This window comes from Aquarana catesbeiana, linkage group LG11 (genome assembly GCF_042186555.1).
Source record: "Aquarana catesbeiana isolate 2022-GZ linkage group LG11, ASM4218655v1, whole genome shotgun sequence".
In the NCBI taxonomy this organism is placed as follows: Eukaryota; Metazoa; Chordata; class Amphibia; order Anura; family Ranidae; genus Aquarana; species Aquarana catesbeiana.
This window is the reverse complement of record NC_133334.1, coordinates 48,035,148-48,056,340: the sequence shown is the minus strand read 5'-3', so window position 1 is coordinate 48,056,340 and position 21,193 is coordinate 48,035,148. Positions and strand designations below refer to the sequence as shown.

Below are 21,193 nucleotides of genomic sequence, written 5' to 3'. Positions count from 1 at the left end.
GGCGAGAAATCAGGAAGTGTGGAGCAGGGACCTGCCGAAAAGGAAAGGGGAATTGTTCTCAATCTTGCATTTACACGCACAAGCATATTTTTCAAAATAGAAAATTGTAGTTTTTGAATAATAGGTCTGTACGCATGCATGAGTGGCGGCGTTTACGCATGCATAGCCACATACAGTTTTTTGTATGTATGTCTAGGGACAAAAACATGCTGCAGCTGTAGCTCCCAGGAGCCACAACAGTAAGAGTTTTACTCTGTATGGCTATACACCTACTATACTGACCTGGGTCTGTACAACTCCGGGCTTACAGGGGTTGTAAACCCCTTTTTTTTTTTTTTATAAAAACAACAAACATGCTTATAGTTACCTGCTCTGTGCAATCGTTATGCACAGGGTAGCCCCGATCCTCTTCTCCTGGGGTGCACCGCTGGTCTTTCCTCTTCATCGGGTGCCCCCATGGAAAGCCGCTCTACCTGGGGGCTCGCTCCCGAGTCCTGTGCTGCGTCCACTGACAGAGACAACGTGCCGCTCTTATGTCACTGGATTTTAATTACAGCAGCGGGGGCCAATGGCTCCTACTGCTATCAATCTGTCCAATGAAGAGAGAGACAGCGGCTGGAGTTGCTGCGCTCGTGCACATCGCTGTATCGTACTCAGGTTAAAAAAAAAAAGGGGGGGGGGGGGGTCTGCAGCACAGAAGGTTTTTCACCCTCGTGCATAAAATGCATGAAGGTGAAAAAGCTTGAGGCTTTACAATCCCTTTAATATATTTCCTCTTCAGAAAGGGGTGGAAAAAAATAGTCACATTCGGCAGGGAATACTGAATGCGACCGATTCAAGGGAACAGCTTTGTACATAAAGTGAGGGGATAATGGCAATTACTATGAATATTGTATGTTTGGTATCACTTCAACAAATTCCTTATTCCATCCAAAAAAAAAAAAAAATTCTGGCTTTAGATAAATTTCGTGCACTATTATCGCACATGTGAATTATAGAGAGATTACACTCACATTCCGTGTCACTGACTGACAGGTAGAGCCAGGTCACGACGGACAGCAGCAAAATGGTGACAATCAAGAGGCGTGACTTGTTACGGCACGGGCACAGCATGATTCGGTCCCAGGCGCCTCTGGTGTGCCTTCCAGGAACGGTCAGGTGGGGAAGTCCAGGATCACTGAAGGCAACATTCTACAATCTGTCAATGAGACAACAAGAGGATTAGTTCCATGCTGTCCTGGGGATCGGGATCCTGAAAACTGGTTAGATCAGTGCTGGTTAAACATTAACGCAGAGCAGATACTGCCAGCAGGAAAGACGCAACGGATGGAGAACGGAGGTATTAACTGCTCTGATCTGATGGGCATCTATATATAGGATTTTGTATAAAATCTCTTTAAGAACTGGAATTGTAATTATGTACTCAGGGGCCCGTCATCCTAAAGCAGCCTAGGACTACAATGGATGATATTGTGGATTAGATGGCACTAGGGACCCTAGGTAGATATTACTCTGTACCTATAATAGGAATTCTCAGAAAAACTGATAAAATGATCTCTATGGGCAGGGGCGGACTGATAACTCATGGGGCCCCCGGGCAATAGGAGATTATGGGGCCCCAGGCAATCAGATTATGGGGCCACACAGTATACACACACAGTATACACAGACAGATGTAAAAAAAAAAAAAAAAAAACAAAAAACACAGATTTATACATACTGTCCCTGGTTTTACTGAGGCTGGCAACCCTGATGGGGCCCCCTAGTGGCCCAGGGCCCTCGGGCAGTGCCCGAGTGGCTCAATGGTCAGTCCGCCCCTGTCTATGGGACATCTGGGTGATGTTTGGGCTGCTTCCATACACTGAGGGACCTTCATGGAGAAAGAAATAAGTATCATGGGTTGGATTAAAAGATTGGAGCACCGTACCCAAAATCTTGAGATTAAAAAAAAAAAAAAAAGGTGGTTTTTATACCAAATGCAATATCCCAGCATGTTTTGGGGACCTCACACCACCCCCTTCATTAGGGCTTAATAGAATAGCTGTTGGGGCACTCAAGCTGTTAATAAAAATATGAATATCTGTATATTACAAAAATCTCCAATATTTTTTTAATATACAAAGTAGAGCTGCACGATTAATCGTCAAGAATCAGGATTTTTTTCCCGTTGCGATTTTGACTAAAGCTTTTCACGATTCTTGCTATGATTCTCTTTGCTCTTCTGAAGCCACAGCCATCAAAAAAAAAAAAAGGAAAAGGAAAAACTGGGCAGTCTGCCAAGACTCATAAGTTCAACCAATAAAGAATGTTAAGTATAAACATTTTGTTCAATGCAATAGACTTTGTGTGTAAGGCCCCTTTCACACGATCGGACCGTTCAGGTTTGATGGCGGACCTGAACGGGCGCTCCATGTTAGCCTATGGAGCGTCGGATGTCAGCGGAGACATGTCCGCTGACATCCGACCCCGTCCGATCCGCTAAAAGCAGACGGATGGCCCTACGTCCAGATCCGTCGCTGGCGGACGGGATCGGGTGAGATCTGATGAAAATGGACATGCTGTCCGTTTTCGTCCGATCCCTCCATGGGCGGCAGCGGCGCCTGACAAGCCCCTCCCCGCTCAGTGAGCAGAGAGGGACCTGTCATCCTCCAGCTCAGCAGAGATCAACAGAGAGATCTCCCGCTGAGCCGGCGGACCGAGGCAGGCTCCGTGGAAACGGAGTCCGCCTCGTGTGAAAGGGGCCTAAGTGAAAAAAGTTTAACCACTTAAACACGAAACCTTTTTCTGACATTTGTTGGTTTCAAGTTAAAATCTTTTTTTTTTTTTTTGCTAGAAAATTACTTAGAACCCCCAAACATTATATATAATTTTTTTTTAGTAGACACCCTAGAGAATAAAATGGTGGTTGTGGCAATATTTTATGTCACACTGTATTTGCGTAGCGGTCTTTCAAATGCAATTTTTTTTGTAAAAATTACTTTAATGAATTTAAAAAAAAAAAAAAAAAAAACTAACCAGTAAAGTTAGCCCATTTTTTTTTGTACAATGTGAAAGATTTTACGTCGCGAGAATCGTGATCTTTTTATTCTAAGCAAAAATAATTGTGATTCCCATTTTGCCCAGAATCGTGCAGCTCTAATACAAAGATCCTGAATTTATCAATAGCCGAGTCCCCCAACAGTCGTTCTCTAAAGCCCTGACAAGGAAGGGGAAGGTTGGAGTGCGGCTGCAGAAACACGTTGGGTATGGAGTTTGCTACAGGTTTGGAATAAAACCTCCTGTTTCGACCTCATCATGTCGGTGTGGTGCTCCAATCCTTCGATCCAATCAGTATGACTTTAAAAGCAACCAGTGATATCCAGTTGCTAACAAGTTGTATAGATGCCCCCTATGAAGCACTGACATCAGCTGCCATTCCTCGGCCTGGATGACAGGCCTACTTTAAGAAGGAAAAAATAATTAATTACCAAAGCTGTGAAACAATAGAAATCACCAGCAGCTTATTTCCCAGATTATGATCAAAGCCATCTCACGGAGCACTGACCATCCAATTAATTCCCAGACAAACTCCAAAACTTACAAGTAGTGGGAAGAGACACAAAAGGGAATTCACACATACAGACTTCCTTCCAGCCCTCCCAAAAAGGCCACATCAAATTTCCTTTAAGATTAAAAATACAAGAAGAATTTAAACATGGGTGGAGGAAATCGGTTAAAGAAGATTTCCAGTTGAAACAGAATTCCCCCTTCCCTTGCCCTGGATTCAAGAGACAACCTGACCGCAAGAAAGGAAAATCCCTACATTACTAAGACCCCTTTCACACCGAGGCGCTCAAAAACTGCCCATAAAAACGTTGGGCGTTTTTGCGGTGCTTTTAGGTCACGGGACAACATGATCTTAAAAAAGAAAAAAAAAAAAAAAAAAAAGAAGGAGCGGTTTTGCTGCGCTTTTGAAGCGCTTCCCATTAATTTCAATGAACAGGGGCATTTTTTGAGGTGCTCCAAACATGCCCCAAAGATGCTGCTTGCAGGACTTTTTGCAGCGCTCCGCCCCAGTGTGAAAGATTTTTTACTGCAAAATCGGCTGTAAAGTGCCACAATGTGAAAGGGGTCTTAGGCCTGGTTTACACCTATGCAATTTTTTACTGCTTTTTCAGTTTTGCAGAACCACACTACAGTTCATGTAAACATGGTTTCCTATGGGTCATGTTCACATCTGTGCATTTTATGGAATGGCCCAGGGACTTTTTTTCTAGTTTTTGGTTCCATAAACTTCCATGGATCAAAAACATGTATGTGAACCGGGCCTTAGTCTGGATCAGGAAGAAATCCAAGAGGAGATCTAGAATGGCCCTTGCTCTATCCCAAGTCTTTCCGTGTCTTGGTCAGGTCAGATGTATACATCTAGGGGTATTTATTTACTTTTTGGTGGTGTGGTAAAACTTTCACCAAACATTCACTGGGGATGAATCAAACACTTTTAAAACCACATGGAAAATTCAACACTTTATAAATATGCCTTATGGCATTTAGAATTTTCATTTTACAGAGACTCTATAAATAATTTTGCCCTTGTATTTCCACTACTATAAAATGGAAGCCAAAACTTTATAATTTTCTCCTAAAATATGGCATTCCATTGCTGTGGGAAAGCACACGTTTGGAAAAGCCAAAACTCCAAAAAAATAAATAAAAATATATATGAATTTGGTTATAATTATATTCATTACCAAAATAAGGGTTAAATCTTTAAATACAGATAATACAATTTTATTTTTTTTCGCCATATTAGCTTTCTTTAAAAGGCATAGTCCACCTTTTGCAAAATTTTGGTAAAATGTACCCACATCAATAAAATAGAAAAAAATAAATAAAAGTAAATTTATTAAAATTTCTTGCATTGAAGACTGCCGAGCATTGCAGGTGAAGCTCCTGCAGGCTGGACTATAAAGGTGGTGACATCACCACACTCCATAATCCATTGAGATCTACGAGTCTCTGCCGCCATAGAAGATTGACTTTGTAGTCTTCCCACTTACAGGTTCTTGTGAATGGATTACATGGCTGTACGAGCGGAGCCACACACAGCTGAGCCAATTTTAACCTCCCTGGCAGTATGATTATGTCGGATTTTAGGTGCTGAAATTATTTTGCATGGAAATTTGGCGTTTTATATTGTAGGCTTGTAATTCTTAGCAATAACACACTTAAATCTGTTCAAACAAGAGTCTAGTAGATATCCCGGGTATGATGAAGTTTGAAACACAAAATCATAAATTATAATATAATAAATAATTAAAAAAAAAAAAATATTATATATATATATATATATATATATATATATATATATATATATATATATATATATATATATATATATATATATATATATATATATATATATATTAATAATAATAATAATAATAAATAAAATATATTTTCCCACGTTTCACTATCGCTGAATTCTGCAAGTGTTCTAATTTACTATCGCTGTTTTCTAGCTGGTCTAAAGCCACTTTTGACGTAAAGGGACACTTTTTGGTTGCTATGGACAATCTCCAGTTTCCAGCCAGAAAGAACAGTATATATAATATAAAACTGCATGCAGGGCATTGAACAAAGCATTGGGGACAAAAGGGATGTGAAATGAATTCATACAGTAATGTAATCTGTAAGATTACAGTACCGTATTGTGTTATGATTTTTACATTTTTTGAATTTGACGCCAGGCTCCGCCCCAGTGCGTCGGAGCGCTCGCAGGGAATGGAGCCTGGCACAGAGAGGCATCGGGCGGAGGACAGAGCCCACAGGCACAGCGGGGGGACATCGCAGGATCCTGGGGACAAGGTAAGTATACTGCAATGCAATCCCGAGTGTGGCTCGGGGTTACCGCTAATGGTGCTGAAATTTAACCCCGAGCCACACTTGGGAAAACCGCCAGGGAGGTTAAAAAGACAGCAAAAAATGCTTCGGTAAGAAGCACCCAGCAATTTGGGTAGTTGGGGGTGGTTTGAGGGTGGGGTAATGCAAGTATGTTTCATGCTACACACTACATATGGGAAAAAACATGAAACAAGGTCACAAAAGTGGACTGCGGGGCTGATTTACTAAAACTGGAGTACGCACAATCTGGTGCAACTGTGCATGGTAGCCAGCTTCTAAGTTCAGCTTGTTCAATTAAGCTTTGATAATAAAACCTGGAAGCCGATTGGTTTCTTTGCAGAGCTGCTCCAGATTTTGCACTCTCAAGTTTTAGAAAATCTACATAGCAGATTACACAAGTCAGGGAAAAGGAGCATTTCTAGACAAACATGGTTCCACGGCTTTACATGCTATCAGTCTAACACTGTAAAAACGCATTCAGGAGGAATCTCATCAGGAGGTTGGGGAAGGAGAGGTGACTACGAATGAATATCAGCTCCCATCTGTTTAATCAGTTCATCACCAGACAGATGAGGGCTAAAACTAAATCTAGGTTCACATCTATGCGGGCTGCGCTTGATGCGTTTTTTCGGCACTTTTGCATTTTTAAACCCGAGTTTTTCAATGCAGTTTTCATGCATTTTTTTATCTCTCTTTAAAACACACTGTATATAGCTTGTTGTTAAGGAGCGGGCCGGAAAGTCGGCCACCATGTCCATAACAACCAAAGAGTCATCAGCTGTCAGCAGGGTTCTCTGCTGACAGCTGAACGTTTATAAAAAAAAAAAAAAAAAAAAAGAAGAAGGGGGAAGAAGAATTGCGGCCCCTCCCCACCCCAAAATGCATACCAGACCCTTATCCGAGCATGCATCCCGGCAGGTCAGGAAAGGGACGAGCAAGCAGCCCCTCCCTCCTGAACCATACCAGGCCACATGCCCTCAATGTGGGCAAGGGCCACTTCCCCACAACCCTGGGTTGTGGGGTCTGTGGGCAGGGTCTTATTGGAATGGGCCCCCAGATCCCACCCTCCCATGTGAGGGAGCATTTGTCGTGAGTGGAGGTTTTTTTGGGTCCGGCAGTGGCGGCAGGTGTCATGATTGACTATGGACCTACAACAGGGGACATTGTTTTTTTATTTTTTAATAACTTGTCAAAAACTCCCGTAATGTCTTTATTCATTTTTACACTTTTGTGGTGAATTCATATAATAAGGGGGGGCGGGATGGCCTCCTTGTTAAAGGGGGCTTCCAGATCCCAATAATCCCCCCCCGCCTGCAGACCCACCGCAGCCCAGGGTTGTGGGGAAGGAGCCCTTGTCCCCATCAACATGGTGCTTTGAAATTTTGGGGGGGGGGGGGGGGTGCAGGGCGTTTGCTCGACCCCTCCCTTTCCTGACCTGCTGGGCAGCATGCTCAGATAAGGGTCCGATATGGATTTTTTTTTTTTTGGGGGGGGGGGGGGGGGGGGGGGCGCATATTTTTTTTTTTTTTTTTGCGTGGGGTTCCACTCCAAATCCATACTAGGGCCATGCCATTTTTTTTCACTATTTTTTTTTACATTCAACTGTCAGCGGGGAACCCCACTGACAGCCGATGACTTATCGGTTGTTAAGGACGCAGCGCTGGCTTCCTGGCCCACTCCTTAGCAACCAGCTATCCACAGTGTGTTAAAGTGGAGAAAAAAAAAAAACGCATCAAAAACACAACACTTGCATTTCTAGTGCTGTTCCATTGAAGTCTATTACATGCAAAACACAATCTGCTGCAGGAAAAAAAAAAAAAAGTTTCCAACTCTTTCCAAAAACACACTGGCTGTAAAATACATAGAAAACCATGTTAAATGGACTTTAGTACCTTTCAGCAAACTGCAAAACGCACAAAAAAAAAAAAAAAAAAAAAAGGAAGGTGTGAACATAGGATTTCTGAGATTTCTGAGATTTCTAGATAAAATAGGCGATATATAGACCCTGTATAGGTTTTGCTTCCCTTTCAGTTCACCGTAAGGTTGGGATGTAGAGGACAATCACCAGACATCTGCAGTACTGGCACCGGTCAGTCTTATCCCTTAGGTTGAGATTTTGGTGATCAACCACCCACAATACCTTTGACACACCTTATGCTGCGTTAGTCTACACAATAAAAGGTTTACAGTGGTAGATGAAAGGAGTTGCAGGGAGTGACAGCTGTCACTGTAAGCTCCTGGAAATCCTCAGTGTGATCTTTTAGCTTTGTGGGATTTCCTGCATCATTTCCCATAAAAAGCAATACAAATATGTGAAAAGCAAGTTTAGCATTTGATGCATGATGGCATAGGAGATTTCCTGCGTTTTCCAGTAAAAACTTGCACATCAAATATGGGAAAAGCAAGATCAGTGTTCGGTGTTAAATATATGGTCTGTATTATGCACATAATCCATGGCTAAGGAAGCGGGCAGCAGGAAAAATAGAAAACGATCGCTGCTACAACCTGCTCCACAAATTAACAGTAATCCATAAATGAACAAATGCATGGCTTCCAAATGGGAGAGGAGATTCAACCAGTTGTAAAATCTGTGTTGTAATGAGCCTCTCTACCATCAGGTACTTATTACACCTATATAGGCAAAAGAAATCTGTGCGACGAAACGCGTAAGCCCTGTATTATTTTGTACTACACCTGGATTAATAAACATAATCATTGCGGAAGATCGAGCTTTCGGTTTCTTTTACCTATATGCTATGCTCGGGTGCTAGGACGACACTACAAGCCAATGAACCAACCGCTCACCACCTCGGTGAATTACAACAGGTGTTTTCTGCCTATAATTTAAACTTATTACACCTACAGGTATCCCTCAATAGCCCAGCATCCATCAGCATGGAGCAGCTATTTATGGGCCCATCTAAGCTCCAAGTTTGACAAAAGTCAGCATTTGCATACCGCAAAGGCACAGGTCTCGCAGAGAGGGAGAGGTCATAGGACAACCTGGACCGGCGAGGTGACATCTGTTCAATCTCGGGACACACCACTTGTTTTTCTTGCGACTTGTCCAATAGATAACAGCAATATGTAGTTAATACCATCCACATTTCTTCTTACTGAAAAGCCAGGAATGACCCCATCGCCTGGTCCGATACAGGAAGAGTTCGTTGTCTGCCTTTAGGGTCGCCCTAAAACTCCCTGATCTTTGCATCGGGAGAGCTACGAAATGTCTAACAATACAGAACAAGTCCAGTTGAATTTAACTAGGACTATATATACCCCATGACCTAGATAAACAGGTAAGATCTGGAAGTTTTTGGACGCCATAAGCTTGTTTATGACAAAAGCAGATTTTTGTATCCCGGGGGGGGGGGGTTGTTGTTAACAGGGCAGCTTCATTTAGCCAGATGAAGAATATATGACCGTAAGTATATAAAATGCTGCTTTACTAAGGGTTATGTAAGGAAATCTTTACTAAAGAAGTAGTAATCATGCTAAAGTGTGCCAAGTACAAACTGGCGGTGGATTGCAGAGTGCACAGCTGTCAGTCTCAGGAATGCGGAGACCTGAAGATATTATCTTGTTCTCAGATTCTGTCCCAGGATGTTAAATAAAAAAGGACAATTTTAGGCTCATCAGACAAGTATTCGCTGATCGCTGCTCCTCCCCTGCCCTTCCTGCTTTGGGGCTGCGGGGGAATTACTTTTGGAGTAACTCTAATAAGAAAGTGTGATAAGATCTTCTAAGCCACAGACTGCATTTTATACTTGTATTAAACACACAGGAGACACAGGCGTACCATATAAGATGCAGACACATTTTATTATTGGTTAAATCTGCTCCGCTTCGATATACACAGGAACTAAACGCTGGACCAATGACTCAGGAGCACTATGGGTGTTCTACAAAAAGCACAGAAGAGGTGGTTTGCCCTCAGACTAACCCTACATAGTTCAGTCATGGAGAGGGAGGGGGAGGAGTCACTGCACTGTATCAGTCACCAGTGAGGAAATTTAGGCTTGAACTATTGAGCTCTGTGCACAGTTTTTTTTCCCAGCAAAACAAAGGGCAGCCTGGAAAAAAACTTTAAAAAGGCACATTTTATTTGTTAAACAAACATACTTTAAAAAAAAAAATGTCTTTTTAATATTTAAAACAACAAACATGTTCTACTTACCTGCTCTGCACAGTGGTTTTGCACAGAGCAGCCTGGATCATCCTCCTCCTCTCGGATCTCCCACAGGCGCTCCTTGTTCCCTCCTTCCTGCCGAGTGCCCCCAGAGCAAGCAGCTTACTATGGGGACACCCAAGCCACGGCTCCATGTGTCCATTCACACAGAGCCACTGCTCGGCCCCACACCCTCTCCTCACTGGCAGTGATTGACAGCAGTGGGAGCCAAAGGCCGATGAGGGAGAGTCCCCAGAGAGGGATCCACATCGCTGGATTGTGATGGGGCTCAGGTAAAGTATTAGCGGGGCTGCTGCACACAGAAGTTTTTTTTTACCTTCATGCATAGAATGCAGAAAGGTAAAAAACCTTGAGCCTTTATAACCACTTTAAATAGAATTAAAAAAAAAAAGAAAAAAAAAACCTGCGGCTGAGCCTAAAGGGTCAGTGGAAGCATTTTTACTAAAACTTGTGCTGTGAAACTTCTAATCTTTCTCTGTACGTACCACATTCCAAGTCTAAATCGCCTTTAAATCACTAGTCACATGCAAAGATTTGAATCTGGTTTGTGGCTGTGAAACTTTTCCTTTTCCTGCTCTTCCCTTCAGACACAGTAAAAGGCCTGCAGTGGGCAAGTTTGGGAAAAACACTCCCAAACCACCAGCAGGGGTTCTCAGATAACCTGATTACCATTCCGGGAGCAGGGAGGACTGGGACACTACAGTAACGTCTGGATGAATCTTAAGTATAAGCAGGTACACTCTACTCCAGGGGTCTCAAACTGGCGGCCCTCCAGCTGTTGCAAAACCACAAGTCCCATCATGCCTCTGCCTGTGGGAGTCATGCTTGTAACTGTCGGCCTTGTAAGGCCTCATGGGACTTGTAGTTTCACAACAGCTGGGAGGGCCACCAGTCTGAGACCCCCCACTCTACTCCTTGCATGCATGTCAAGGTTTAATTTTCAGTTGTGACAAAAAAAAAAAAAAAAAAAAAACTTAGTGGATTTAAAGCCAAAATATGGCTTTTGTTTTGGATAGGGTTGGTAACCACCCCTGTCGGCTATTTTCGGTCTGTGCTGAAGACACAACAGGAAGTGAATGGGCGACTGTCACCAAACAAGTGTCCCCATTGGAAGATTTTCCCTCACCTCTTGTTCTGGTGACAACTATTAAATGTTACATTTCTGAACCTTCCCTACTCTATCAAACAAAAAAATAAATAAATAGGCTTAGATCTACGTAATCTGTAAACCCTGAAAAGCAGTTTGCTCACAATCTGGTCTTGTTCCCTTTCTATTAGGGTTCTGCACCATTACACTACATGGCTGACCGAGGAGTAATACATAAAGAAAAAAAAAAAAAAAAAAAAAAAAAAAAAAGGAAGGAGGATAATCAGTAAACTTCAGAAATTCCTGAAACGCTTCCCCCTACGGGCCTGGCCACCCCCTATATGAAGCGTGCACACCCTCCTCTCCTAAACTTCTCATAATGAATGACACCACTCATGGCTGTTCTCCGGAATTTTAATTTCAAATCCATTAACTGCAAGCTTCTGTTAATAAGGTCGTTATAGAAGCACCAGGGTAGCTGGAAGGAGGCAGATTTGCTTGCAGCTATTTGCACAGGTTCATTAGTTCAGGCCATTTATTAACGTATTAAAAAACACACAAATTTATTCTTGGGATGAGCAATACCAAGTTTATGCGAACAAGAATTTCTACATTTAAACCAACGTTCTCTAGTGCATTGTCCTAATGACCATCTACAAATAAACAGCACGGATGTTAAAGAAAACCTGTACTTTGCAATGACTGGAAAAAGTAACAATCTGGCTTGACAGCAGATTTGCTAGATCAGGGTTTTTCAACCAGGGCCTCAAGGCACCCTGGGTGGCACAAGGGTGCTGCATGCACGGGACCCAGTTTGGCCAGGATCGGGGAGGGGGTCCTCATGTAGACTGGAGTTTTCATTCTTTTAAAGGGAGCAATGACTGAAAAGGTGAGAAAAGCCAAGCCAGACCCAGGCACAATCATGGGGTTATGGAAACGTGCAAAGCCCAGAGTAGGGTTCAAGTTGTTTTCTCCTGCAAAAGTACTCAAATCTCTTTTTTTTTTTTTTTTTTTTAATACTTCGCCAATACAGCCATCTGACATTTGTCTTTTACAAAACACCTGACAGCTAAATCAGGCTTTCAACAAAGCGTGTCTAGTCCATAATGCAGCCCTTCCAAACCAGGTTTCCTCCAGGAGGTTGCTAGGTGTCCCGAGCAATGAGCAATTTCTGCCATTTTGAAAACTCTAATTGACCACAAATGAAAGGAGCATCCTTCCACGTGACCATACTACTAAATGTACCATGAACTGTTGATAGAGTAATTAGTTAGTAATTTAGCAGAGATTTCCAGAGAGGCCAGAAAGTTATTTCAAGGGTTCCTCCATGTTAATAAGATCGAGAACGACTGCTGTAATGGACGGGGTTGGAAATATTTGGGTGACGCACAGCAAAGCATTACCATTGGCGATTTCACTACTATTCTAGAAAGAGTAGGCAGGAGGTGGGGTGGAGAATCTATAGAACTGCATACAGAGAGGGTTATTTACGAAAGGCAAATCCACTTTGCACTACGAGTGCACTTGGAAGTGCAGTCGCTGTAGATCTGAGGGGGAAGATCTGAATTGAGGGGAAGCTCTGCTGTTTTTATCATTTAATCACGTGCAAGCTAAAATGCTGTTGTTTATTTTCCTTGCATGTCCCCCTCAGATCTACAGTGACTGAACTTCCAAGTGCACTTATAGTGCAAAGTGGATTTGCCTTTCGTAAAAAACCCCCAGAGTGTCATCAACCTCCTATGCAGAGTAGAGTTGTTCACAAACGTACACTACAAATCCATTACTAGGTAAAATGGTGCTTGTATAGATTCTAGGTGCTATAGCTTTGCCTGGAATGTATTTAGCACTTTGCCTGCAATTTCCCTTTTTTACTGTCATGGTCAGGCATGTGAACTCTACCCTAGGGAGCCAAGCAAGCCAGTTTTCACAGGTACCAATAAAAGCACACAGTTCATTAAAGTTCCCCCCAAACCACATATCTTCCAACAGCAGTTGCCACTTTCACACGGACCACAGGGTTCCCAGTAAGAAGTCCGTGTTATGCTGTCAATTTTGGGTTTCGACATTACAGTGATGTTCTACGCATAGTAAACCAGACCGTTATGTGGAGCTAGAAAATACCAGTGTGAAGGAGAAAAAAAGAAGGTTCTATGGAGAGAAAAATGCAGAGGGTGGTCCATGACAGGGATGAGCCTGGATGGTATCAATGCATTTTTGATCATTTGAAGGAAAAAAAAAAAAAAAGAAGCAAAGTCCTTCTATTATAGGCTAACCAAGGTGAAAAAATCCAATATAAAAAAAAAAAAAAAAAAAAAAAAAAAAAAGAAGAAAAAAAAAAAGTCTATATACATAATTCTGGTGTAATAGAGTAAAGTGCATTGTACACTACAATCTCTTTATATTTAGCAGCACGTGTGAAAATGTTGCAACATTTGTATAGCCATATCAGCTACCGTATGTGGCACTCTCGGGTGCAGACAGCATTTTTTAAAGCCGAAATCTGGGCAAAAAATTTATAAAAAATATGCCAAAAGCATATGATTCCACTTTGCATGCAACAAATGCCTTTGCAAGCCCAGAAGTGACCATGTAGCAAGGACATCATTGCTGTGTGCTGTACATAGTAACTACATACATAATCTACAGAACGGGGGGGGGATACAAGACCAGTCACCCAGCAATTTAGCAGCATTTCTATCTCAATTAACCCCCAAAAAAGTCTGATCTGCAGGTATCCATATTGCACAGGTATTTTTAAAAGGTCTAGACATCCTGAAATAAACATTTAGGAGGTGGTTAGTTTTTGACATCTGTGTCCCGGTTGCAGATTTGCCCGCACTTCCCATCTGGTGAGACCTTTGTTGCCCTTGACATTCAGTGAAGTTTCTCTTGCAGATAGCAGTAAGAACCTGACAGGGGTTCCAATCCTTCCTCATCCTCCCCAAAACAAAAAAAAAGTTTTGGCCGGACTTTTTAGGTCATTGGATCAGTAATAACTGCAGCTGTTCTTATTGAGAAAAATCTTAAAAACCATGACCTGTGGAGGGGATACAGTACATAGGTTCTGGAGTTGACAAGTACTGCTTTAGATGTTAAACAATTTAACATTAAAGAAAACAGAGGTTTAAAAGATCTCATTGTGGAGTCCTCAAAAAACATGAAAGATGTCACAGGCAGATGAACCCACCAGAGTCCATCCAAAGTTGAAATAGTCTCGTCACAAAAAGAGGACCACAGAAAATCGGAGGCGCAAACATCAAGCAAAGCACTATAATCTGTACCTGCATTCCTAATCAGTCCTGGGGTATTGTAACACGGGAGATGGCGGCTTTGTCTGTACACCCTTTCTGTGCAGAATGTGAAGACGAGGAGGTGGAGACCACAGATGGTAAGAAGCTGAACACGGGGAGGGGACAGCAGAGGTGCGAGTGAGTAGGTGTGTGGGGAGGCCAGTGAGAAACGTGTCCAAAGTTAAAGGTAATTAACTTCAAGTTCAAGGTCAAAACTTTCCTAATCATGGACAAAGGAAAAAAAAGTTAAAGAGCCCTGTCAGCAGAGAGACTGAGTTTCATGGACGAAGGCCAACACTACACTAGGACTCGATTACCTGCGGTCCACATTGATCAGTTTGGTTCAGTTCTTCAGTCTCAAATACAGTAAATGATTAAAAACGCAAGAAACTGTTTTCTCCTTCTCAAGGGACAGAACAAGGAGATAAATGCATTAACCATTTTATTTTTGCAGCTCTGTCTACAGTACACCACTGAGTGGCACAGTGGTATAGTGGTTAGCACTTTCGCCTAGCAGTAAAAGGGTTCCGATCCCGACCACGACACGACCACAACACTACATGCCTGGAGTTTGCATGTTCTCATTGTGCAAGTTTCCTCCGGGTACTCCGGTTTCCTCCCACACTCCAAAGACATGCTGGTAAGTTAATTGGATCCTGTCTAAATTGTCCCTAGTATGTATGAATGTGAGTTAGGGACCTTAGATTGTAAGCTCCTTGAGGGTAGGGACTGATGTGAATGTATAAAATATATATGTAAAACGCTGTGTAAATTGAGTGCTATACAAGTACCTAAAATAAACCAACTGGTTACTGTGACTCGTGCACTTCCATTCTTGTCTAATAGACCCCCCTACAACTCCTGTATCGGACGAGCCTCTCTTCCCCATTCAGTAAATACACACACCAGTGCACCACATTCCATTTTTTCTGTAAAAAGTGGACTAATCCTTTAAAATGATTGGGGTCATACCGCTAGCGCTGTAAATGGTCTTTGGACCCAGAATTATGCAGCCCCAAGAAATAGGATGGAAGGTCACAGCCTTCCAGCCACAACTCCAGGAACCCCTAACAACTTCTGGAGGAACCCTTGATGAGAATGGCTGTTGGATCTACACAATTACCAACAATATGCAGCATTTCAATTGCTATATAGTTGTTTTATTTCAAACCATTTCAATTATAAATCTGTCAGAGTCAGCCCCTTGTAGAACATCTCTGTCATAAATGTTGATGATCTGACAGATCCTAACCTGTTTAAGGCCAGGGTGGCTATAAATAGCCTGAACCTTCCCCAATTTAACAGCTCATTGAGATACTCATGTGGAGGATGGACTCCATTCAGTGTTGCCCTAGGGACCAAGAATGACAGCTTTCCAGCATTGTGAATGCTCATTAAAGCTCATGGAGTAAACACAAACTTGCCGAGAAATCTGTAATTGGGCAGAAGGCATTAACTGCTGCTGGAGCAGGATGGGGAGAGGAAGGGCGCTTCCTTAATCCTAGGGACCTCTGCCCACCCATGGCATCGAAAGGTGGCCATACACCGAGCCACTTTCAGCTTGTGGCCATACAGGCTTCCATAAATGATCATTTGTTTTCCAAATCGAGCGCTTTGATAGGAATACTCAAACTATACTCAACAACCCATTCGATCAGGAGTCTCCAAACTTTATGAACAAGGGGCCGGTTGACTGTCATTCAGACTTTAGGGGGGCTGGATTGTGGCCAGTGGGAGTAGAAAAAATCCTGATGTCAGTGGGAGTAAACAATGCCACATCTTTAGTGGCAGAAATAGTTCCCCATCATTGGTGGGAGTGGGAGGAATAGTGCCCCATCATTGGTATCAGGGGCAGGAATAGATCCCCATCATTGGTGGGAGGAATCCCCTATTGGTGGTGCTGGTGGGGGGGGGAGATAGTGCCCCATCATTGGCGGGGGCGGGAGGAATAGTGCCCCATCATTGGCGGGAGGAATAGTGCCCCATCATTGGCGGGAGGAATAGTGCCCCATCATTGGCGGGGGCGGGAGGAATAGTGCCCCATCATTGGCGGGGGCGGGAGGAATAGTGCCCCATCATTGGTATCAGGGGCAGGAATAGATCCCCATCATTGGTGGGAGGAATCCCCTATTGGTGGTGCCAGTGGGGGGGGAAGATAGTGCCCCATCATTGGCGGGGGCGGGAGGAATAGTGCCCCATCATTGGCGGGGGCGGGAGGAATAGTGCCCCATCATTGGCGGGAGGAATAGTGCCCCATCATTGGCGGGAGGAATAGTGCCCCCATCATTGGCGGGGGCGGGAGGATTAGTGCCCCCATCATTGGCGGGGGCGGGAGGATTAGTGCCCCATCATTGGCGGGGGCGGGAGGATTAGTGCCCCATCATTGGCGGGGGCGGGAGGATTAGTGCCCCATCATTGGCGGGGGCGGGAGGATTAGTGCCCCATCATTGGCGGGGGCGGGAGGATTAGTGCCCCATCATTGGCGGGGGCGGGAGGATTAGTGCCCCATCATTGGCGGGGGCGGGAGGATTAGTGCCCCATCATTGGCGGGGGCGGGAGGATTAGTGCCCCATCATTGGCGGGGGGGAATAGTGCCCCATCATTGGCGGGGGGGAATAGTGCCCCATCATTGGTGGGGGTGGGAGGAATAGTGCCCCATCATTGGTGGGGGTGGGAGGAATAGTGCCCCATCATTGGTGGGGGCGGGAGGAATAGTGCCCCATCATTGGTGGGGGCGGGAGGAATAGTGCCTCATCATTGGCGGGGGCGGGAGGATTAGTGCCCCATCATTGGCGGGGGTGGGAGGAATAGTGCCCCATCATTGGTGGGGGCGGGAGGAATAGTGCCCCATCATTGGTGGGGGCGGGAGGAATAGTGCCCCATCATTGGTGGGGGCGGGAGGAATAGTGCCCCATCATTGGTGGGGGCGGGAGGAATAGTGCCCCATCATTGGTGGGGGCGGGAGGAATAGTGCCCCATCATTGGTGGGGGCGGGAGGAATAGTGCCCCTATTGGTGATGTCAGTGGAAGGAATAGTGCCCCAAGGGCCAGATAAAATCAAGCAAAGGGCCACATCCGGCCCCTGGACTGCAGTTTGGAGAACACTGCATTAGATCAACATGCCACATATAGAGAGGGGGATTTTGAAGGATAGTTAAACCAAGATCTCTGTTTCCAGCATGCAATCTCAAGACCTGATAAAAATACGATCGTATTTATGAACAAAGTATCTCAGTGCTGCTGATCGGTGCAAAACAAAAAAAAATATATATATAAAAATCGATAAATTTTCCAAACTGGCATCAGAAACAAATCTAAAGTGTCTGAAAGGGAAAGGGGAGTGAAGGCTATTTGCTTGCCGATTCGATCAGTTTAATTGAATCGCACATCAGACAATAAAATCGCTGTGTATGTAATCACTAGAAGGGTCTGCACACATTAGGGTATCATTTGGGAGCCCGGGAAATGAACCATAATCTAGGATGTTGAACAAAGGCGAAAGAAAAATCCTTGAAAATGTAATTTGTGTGCAGGTAAACTGTATGGCTAACCAACTGGCATCTGGCTAGGGGACAATATACTCTGAAGGTCACCTTTCTTTCAAAAATTTTGCAGGAAAGTGGTTCTAAAAAGCAATTTTTTTTTTTTTAATGGAACAAATTTAAAAAAAAAAGTCGGGGGGAGGTTTACTCATATGCTTTATGTAACAATATTGCACAGAGCAGTCCTTTAGCTCTTCTTTGACAGTTCACCGCCGGTGCTCTCCCCTTCTTCTTACCAGTGCCTCCATAGCATACTGTGTACTATGGGAGCACCCATGCAGATTTGCTCCCGAGCCAGACTGTGTGGGCCCACAAACCCACACAGCGAGGCTCGGCCCTCCCCCACAGGATTAAATTAACAGCAGCAGGAGCCCATGGCCCCCGCAGCTCACAGTGAAGCCTGTAAAAGCAGGAAGAAGAGAGAGAAGAGCTGCAGCCGGGCACAACGCTGGATCTATAGAGGGCTCAAGAAACAGTTTGGGGGCATGAATAGTTAGTAGGGTGTGTTTAGGTTTTATTTACCCTAATGCAGGGATAAAAAAACAAAAAAAAACAAAAACACACACCCCACAATGGATTCACCCCATCCACACATTTAAGATGGATGAACGAATCACGCAGTGGAGACTCCTCCGGTATCAGAATACACAGATCAGTGCTGCAGCCAATTGGCTGCAATGCTGATCAAACTGAAATTTTCCAGCAGTCCTGTTCGTGAAAAGTCGATCACTGGATCCATAGAAGGGAATAGCCATAGATGGACTAAAATTCAGCTAGTCCCTGCTGAACCGCCCAAATTTTGATTCAACTATGGCCAGCTTTAGCGGCCTCTCCCCTACCGCTTTTGTAACATTTTTTGATGTTTTTTTGGGGGGGAGCGGGTACTTTTTCTGACAGTGGGGAGCGGGCTGTAAAACAGCAGAATGCCATAGCCGGCTCACACAGACAAGGTGGCAGCACAGGGGATTCTAAAGCCCCGTACACATGCAGAATGTTGGGAGACATCACCTGGGTAAAAAAAAAAAAAAAAAAAAACAGCCATCGTTCTGCCCATGTGTATTATTATTATTATACAGGATTTATATAGCGCCAACAGTTTGCGCAGCGCTTTACAACATGAGGGCAGACAGTACACTTACAATACAAAATCAATACAGGAGGGATCAGAGGGTCCTGCTTGTTAGAGCTTACAAACTAGAAAGGAGGGTCAAGTGGAAACAAAAAAGGTAATAACTGTGGGGGGGTGAGCTGATGGAGAAAATGAAAATACAGATGTTAGGTGTGGGTAGGATAGGCTTCTCTGAAGAGAAGGGTTTATAGGGATCGTCTAAAAGCTTATAGAGTAGGAGATAATTGGACAGATTGGGGTAGGGCATTCCATAGGAGTGGAGAGGCTTTGGAAAAGTCCTGGAGGCGGATATGGGAGGAGGTGATGAGGGAGCTAGAGAGCAGGAGGACTTGAGAGGAACGAAGAGAACGAGTAGGTTGGTATTTAGAGACTAGGCTAGTAATGTAGCTGGGGGAGAAATTGTGGATGGCTTTGTAAGTAGTTGTTAGTATTTTGAATTTAATTTGTTGGGTGAGTGGAAGCCAGTGGAGGGATTGACAGAGAGGAGTAGCAGACACACAGCGATTGGTAAGGTGGATGTTGGTCTGTCCGGTTTCTGTCGGACAAGCATGCTGGAAAACCAGCAGCGTATGGGCTTCCAATCAGCGCTCTCAGCCAATGGCAGAGATCGGTGATCAGAGTGTTCTGGTGGGGGTCCATCCCCCTGTCAGAACACAACAGATCAGTGGAGGAGATCGCTGTACTAACTTCAAATATATTAGTACAGTAGCTCAACTGGAGCGGGCAGTTTTTTTTTTTTTTGTTTTTTTTTATTCAACATGCTAGGTTAAATTGAAAAAAAAACAAAAAAAAAAAACAAAAAAAAACCACCACAGACACACAACACGTAGCGTGTACCAGGCTTAAGACCAGTGAAAACAAATGGCTCCAGTGAAGACAGTGCTGGACTCCTGTGCTGGTGAGTCGGTTTCTTAATTTAACCACTTCAGCTGTGGAAGATTTAACCCCCTTCCCCCCTTAATGACCAGGCCATTTTTCGCGATACAGCACTGCGCTACTTTAACTGACAATTGCGCAGTCGTGCGACGCTGTACCCAAATAAAATTGAAATCCTTTTCCCCCCCCCACAAATAGAGCTTTCTTTTGGTGGTATGTGATCACCTCTGCGTTATTTTTTTGTGCAACAACAAAAAAAAAAAAAGACTGACAATTTTGAGAAAAAAAAAAAAAATACACACCACACCCCATTTTTTTACTTTCTGCTATAAAACATACCCAATTATAAAAATAAATAAATAAATAAATGGGGTCTTCATCAATTTAGATCAATATGTAATTCTGCTACATATTTTTGGTAAAAAAAAAAAAAAAATCCCAATTAATTGGTTTGCACAAAAATTATAATGTCTACAAAACTATGGGACAGATTTATAGAATTTTGCTTTTTTGCTAGTAATGGCGGCAATCAGCGACTTATGGCGGGACTGCGATATTGCGGCAGAAAAATCTGACACTGACACTTTTTTGGGACCAGTGACACTAATGGGGATCAGTGCTAAAAATGCAGAAGGTAAAAGTAAAAGGCGTCCAAACTAAAAGAAGAGTGCATAGAATGGATTTAGCAATCCGGCCAACAGAGTTGCATTTTCAAAAGGAATATGCCCCAAAAAAACAAATGTGGTGAACAAAGTGAATCTCTTCTCAAGTAATAACGGAAAAAATCCTCTGATAAACAGAAGCCCAAGAACAGTATAAAAATATATCAGCAACATGACATTTCACAACAAACATGCAGCTCCCGTCTACTACAGCAATCTTTCCAGACTGAACTCTATCAGAAGACCCGAATAGAAGCTGCCAACAAGATACAAACTGTGTGAAGTCCAGGATTCAAGGTCAGCGATAACGGGTCACGTTCTGACATCCCAACTTCTGCATGCCTGCATACTACCGTCAGTATAATATATCCATGCATTATGTACATACACCCACACCCCTACATAATAAACTTACACACAGCTATTGTCTGGGGGCGCCACGTTCAAGAATCAGCCTTTGTTTAATTTTCTTGGCACCGGTGGCTGAAAACACTTACATAGGAAATGACAGACTAGCGACAGAACGGATACAGTC

At 43.6% G+C, this 21,193-nt stretch overlaps 1 protein-coding gene across 4 annotated transcripts in view; it reads right to left on the bottom strand.

The window, feature by feature from the left end:
• The window catches only part of LARGE2 (LARGE xylosyl- and glucuronyltransferase 2), a 101,097-nt gene that overhangs the window by 27,594 nt on the left and 52,310 nt on the right, over positions 1 to 21,193 (bottom strand). For 2 of the 4 annotated variants that reach the window (XM_073604266.1, XM_073604267.1), the window contains exon 2: positions 1,014 to 1,198. In XM_073604266.1, coding sequence (XP_073460367.1) covers positions 1,014 to 1,113 — 100 coding nt within the window. In that variant the 5' untranslated portion in view covers positions 1,114 to 1,198. Of the gene's footprint in view, positions 1 to 1,013; positions 1,199 to 14,440; positions 14,567 to 21,073; positions 21,144 to 21,193 lie in introns of those variants that run through there. The other 2 variants (XM_073604270.1, XM_073604269.1) reach the window with 2 other exon arrangements.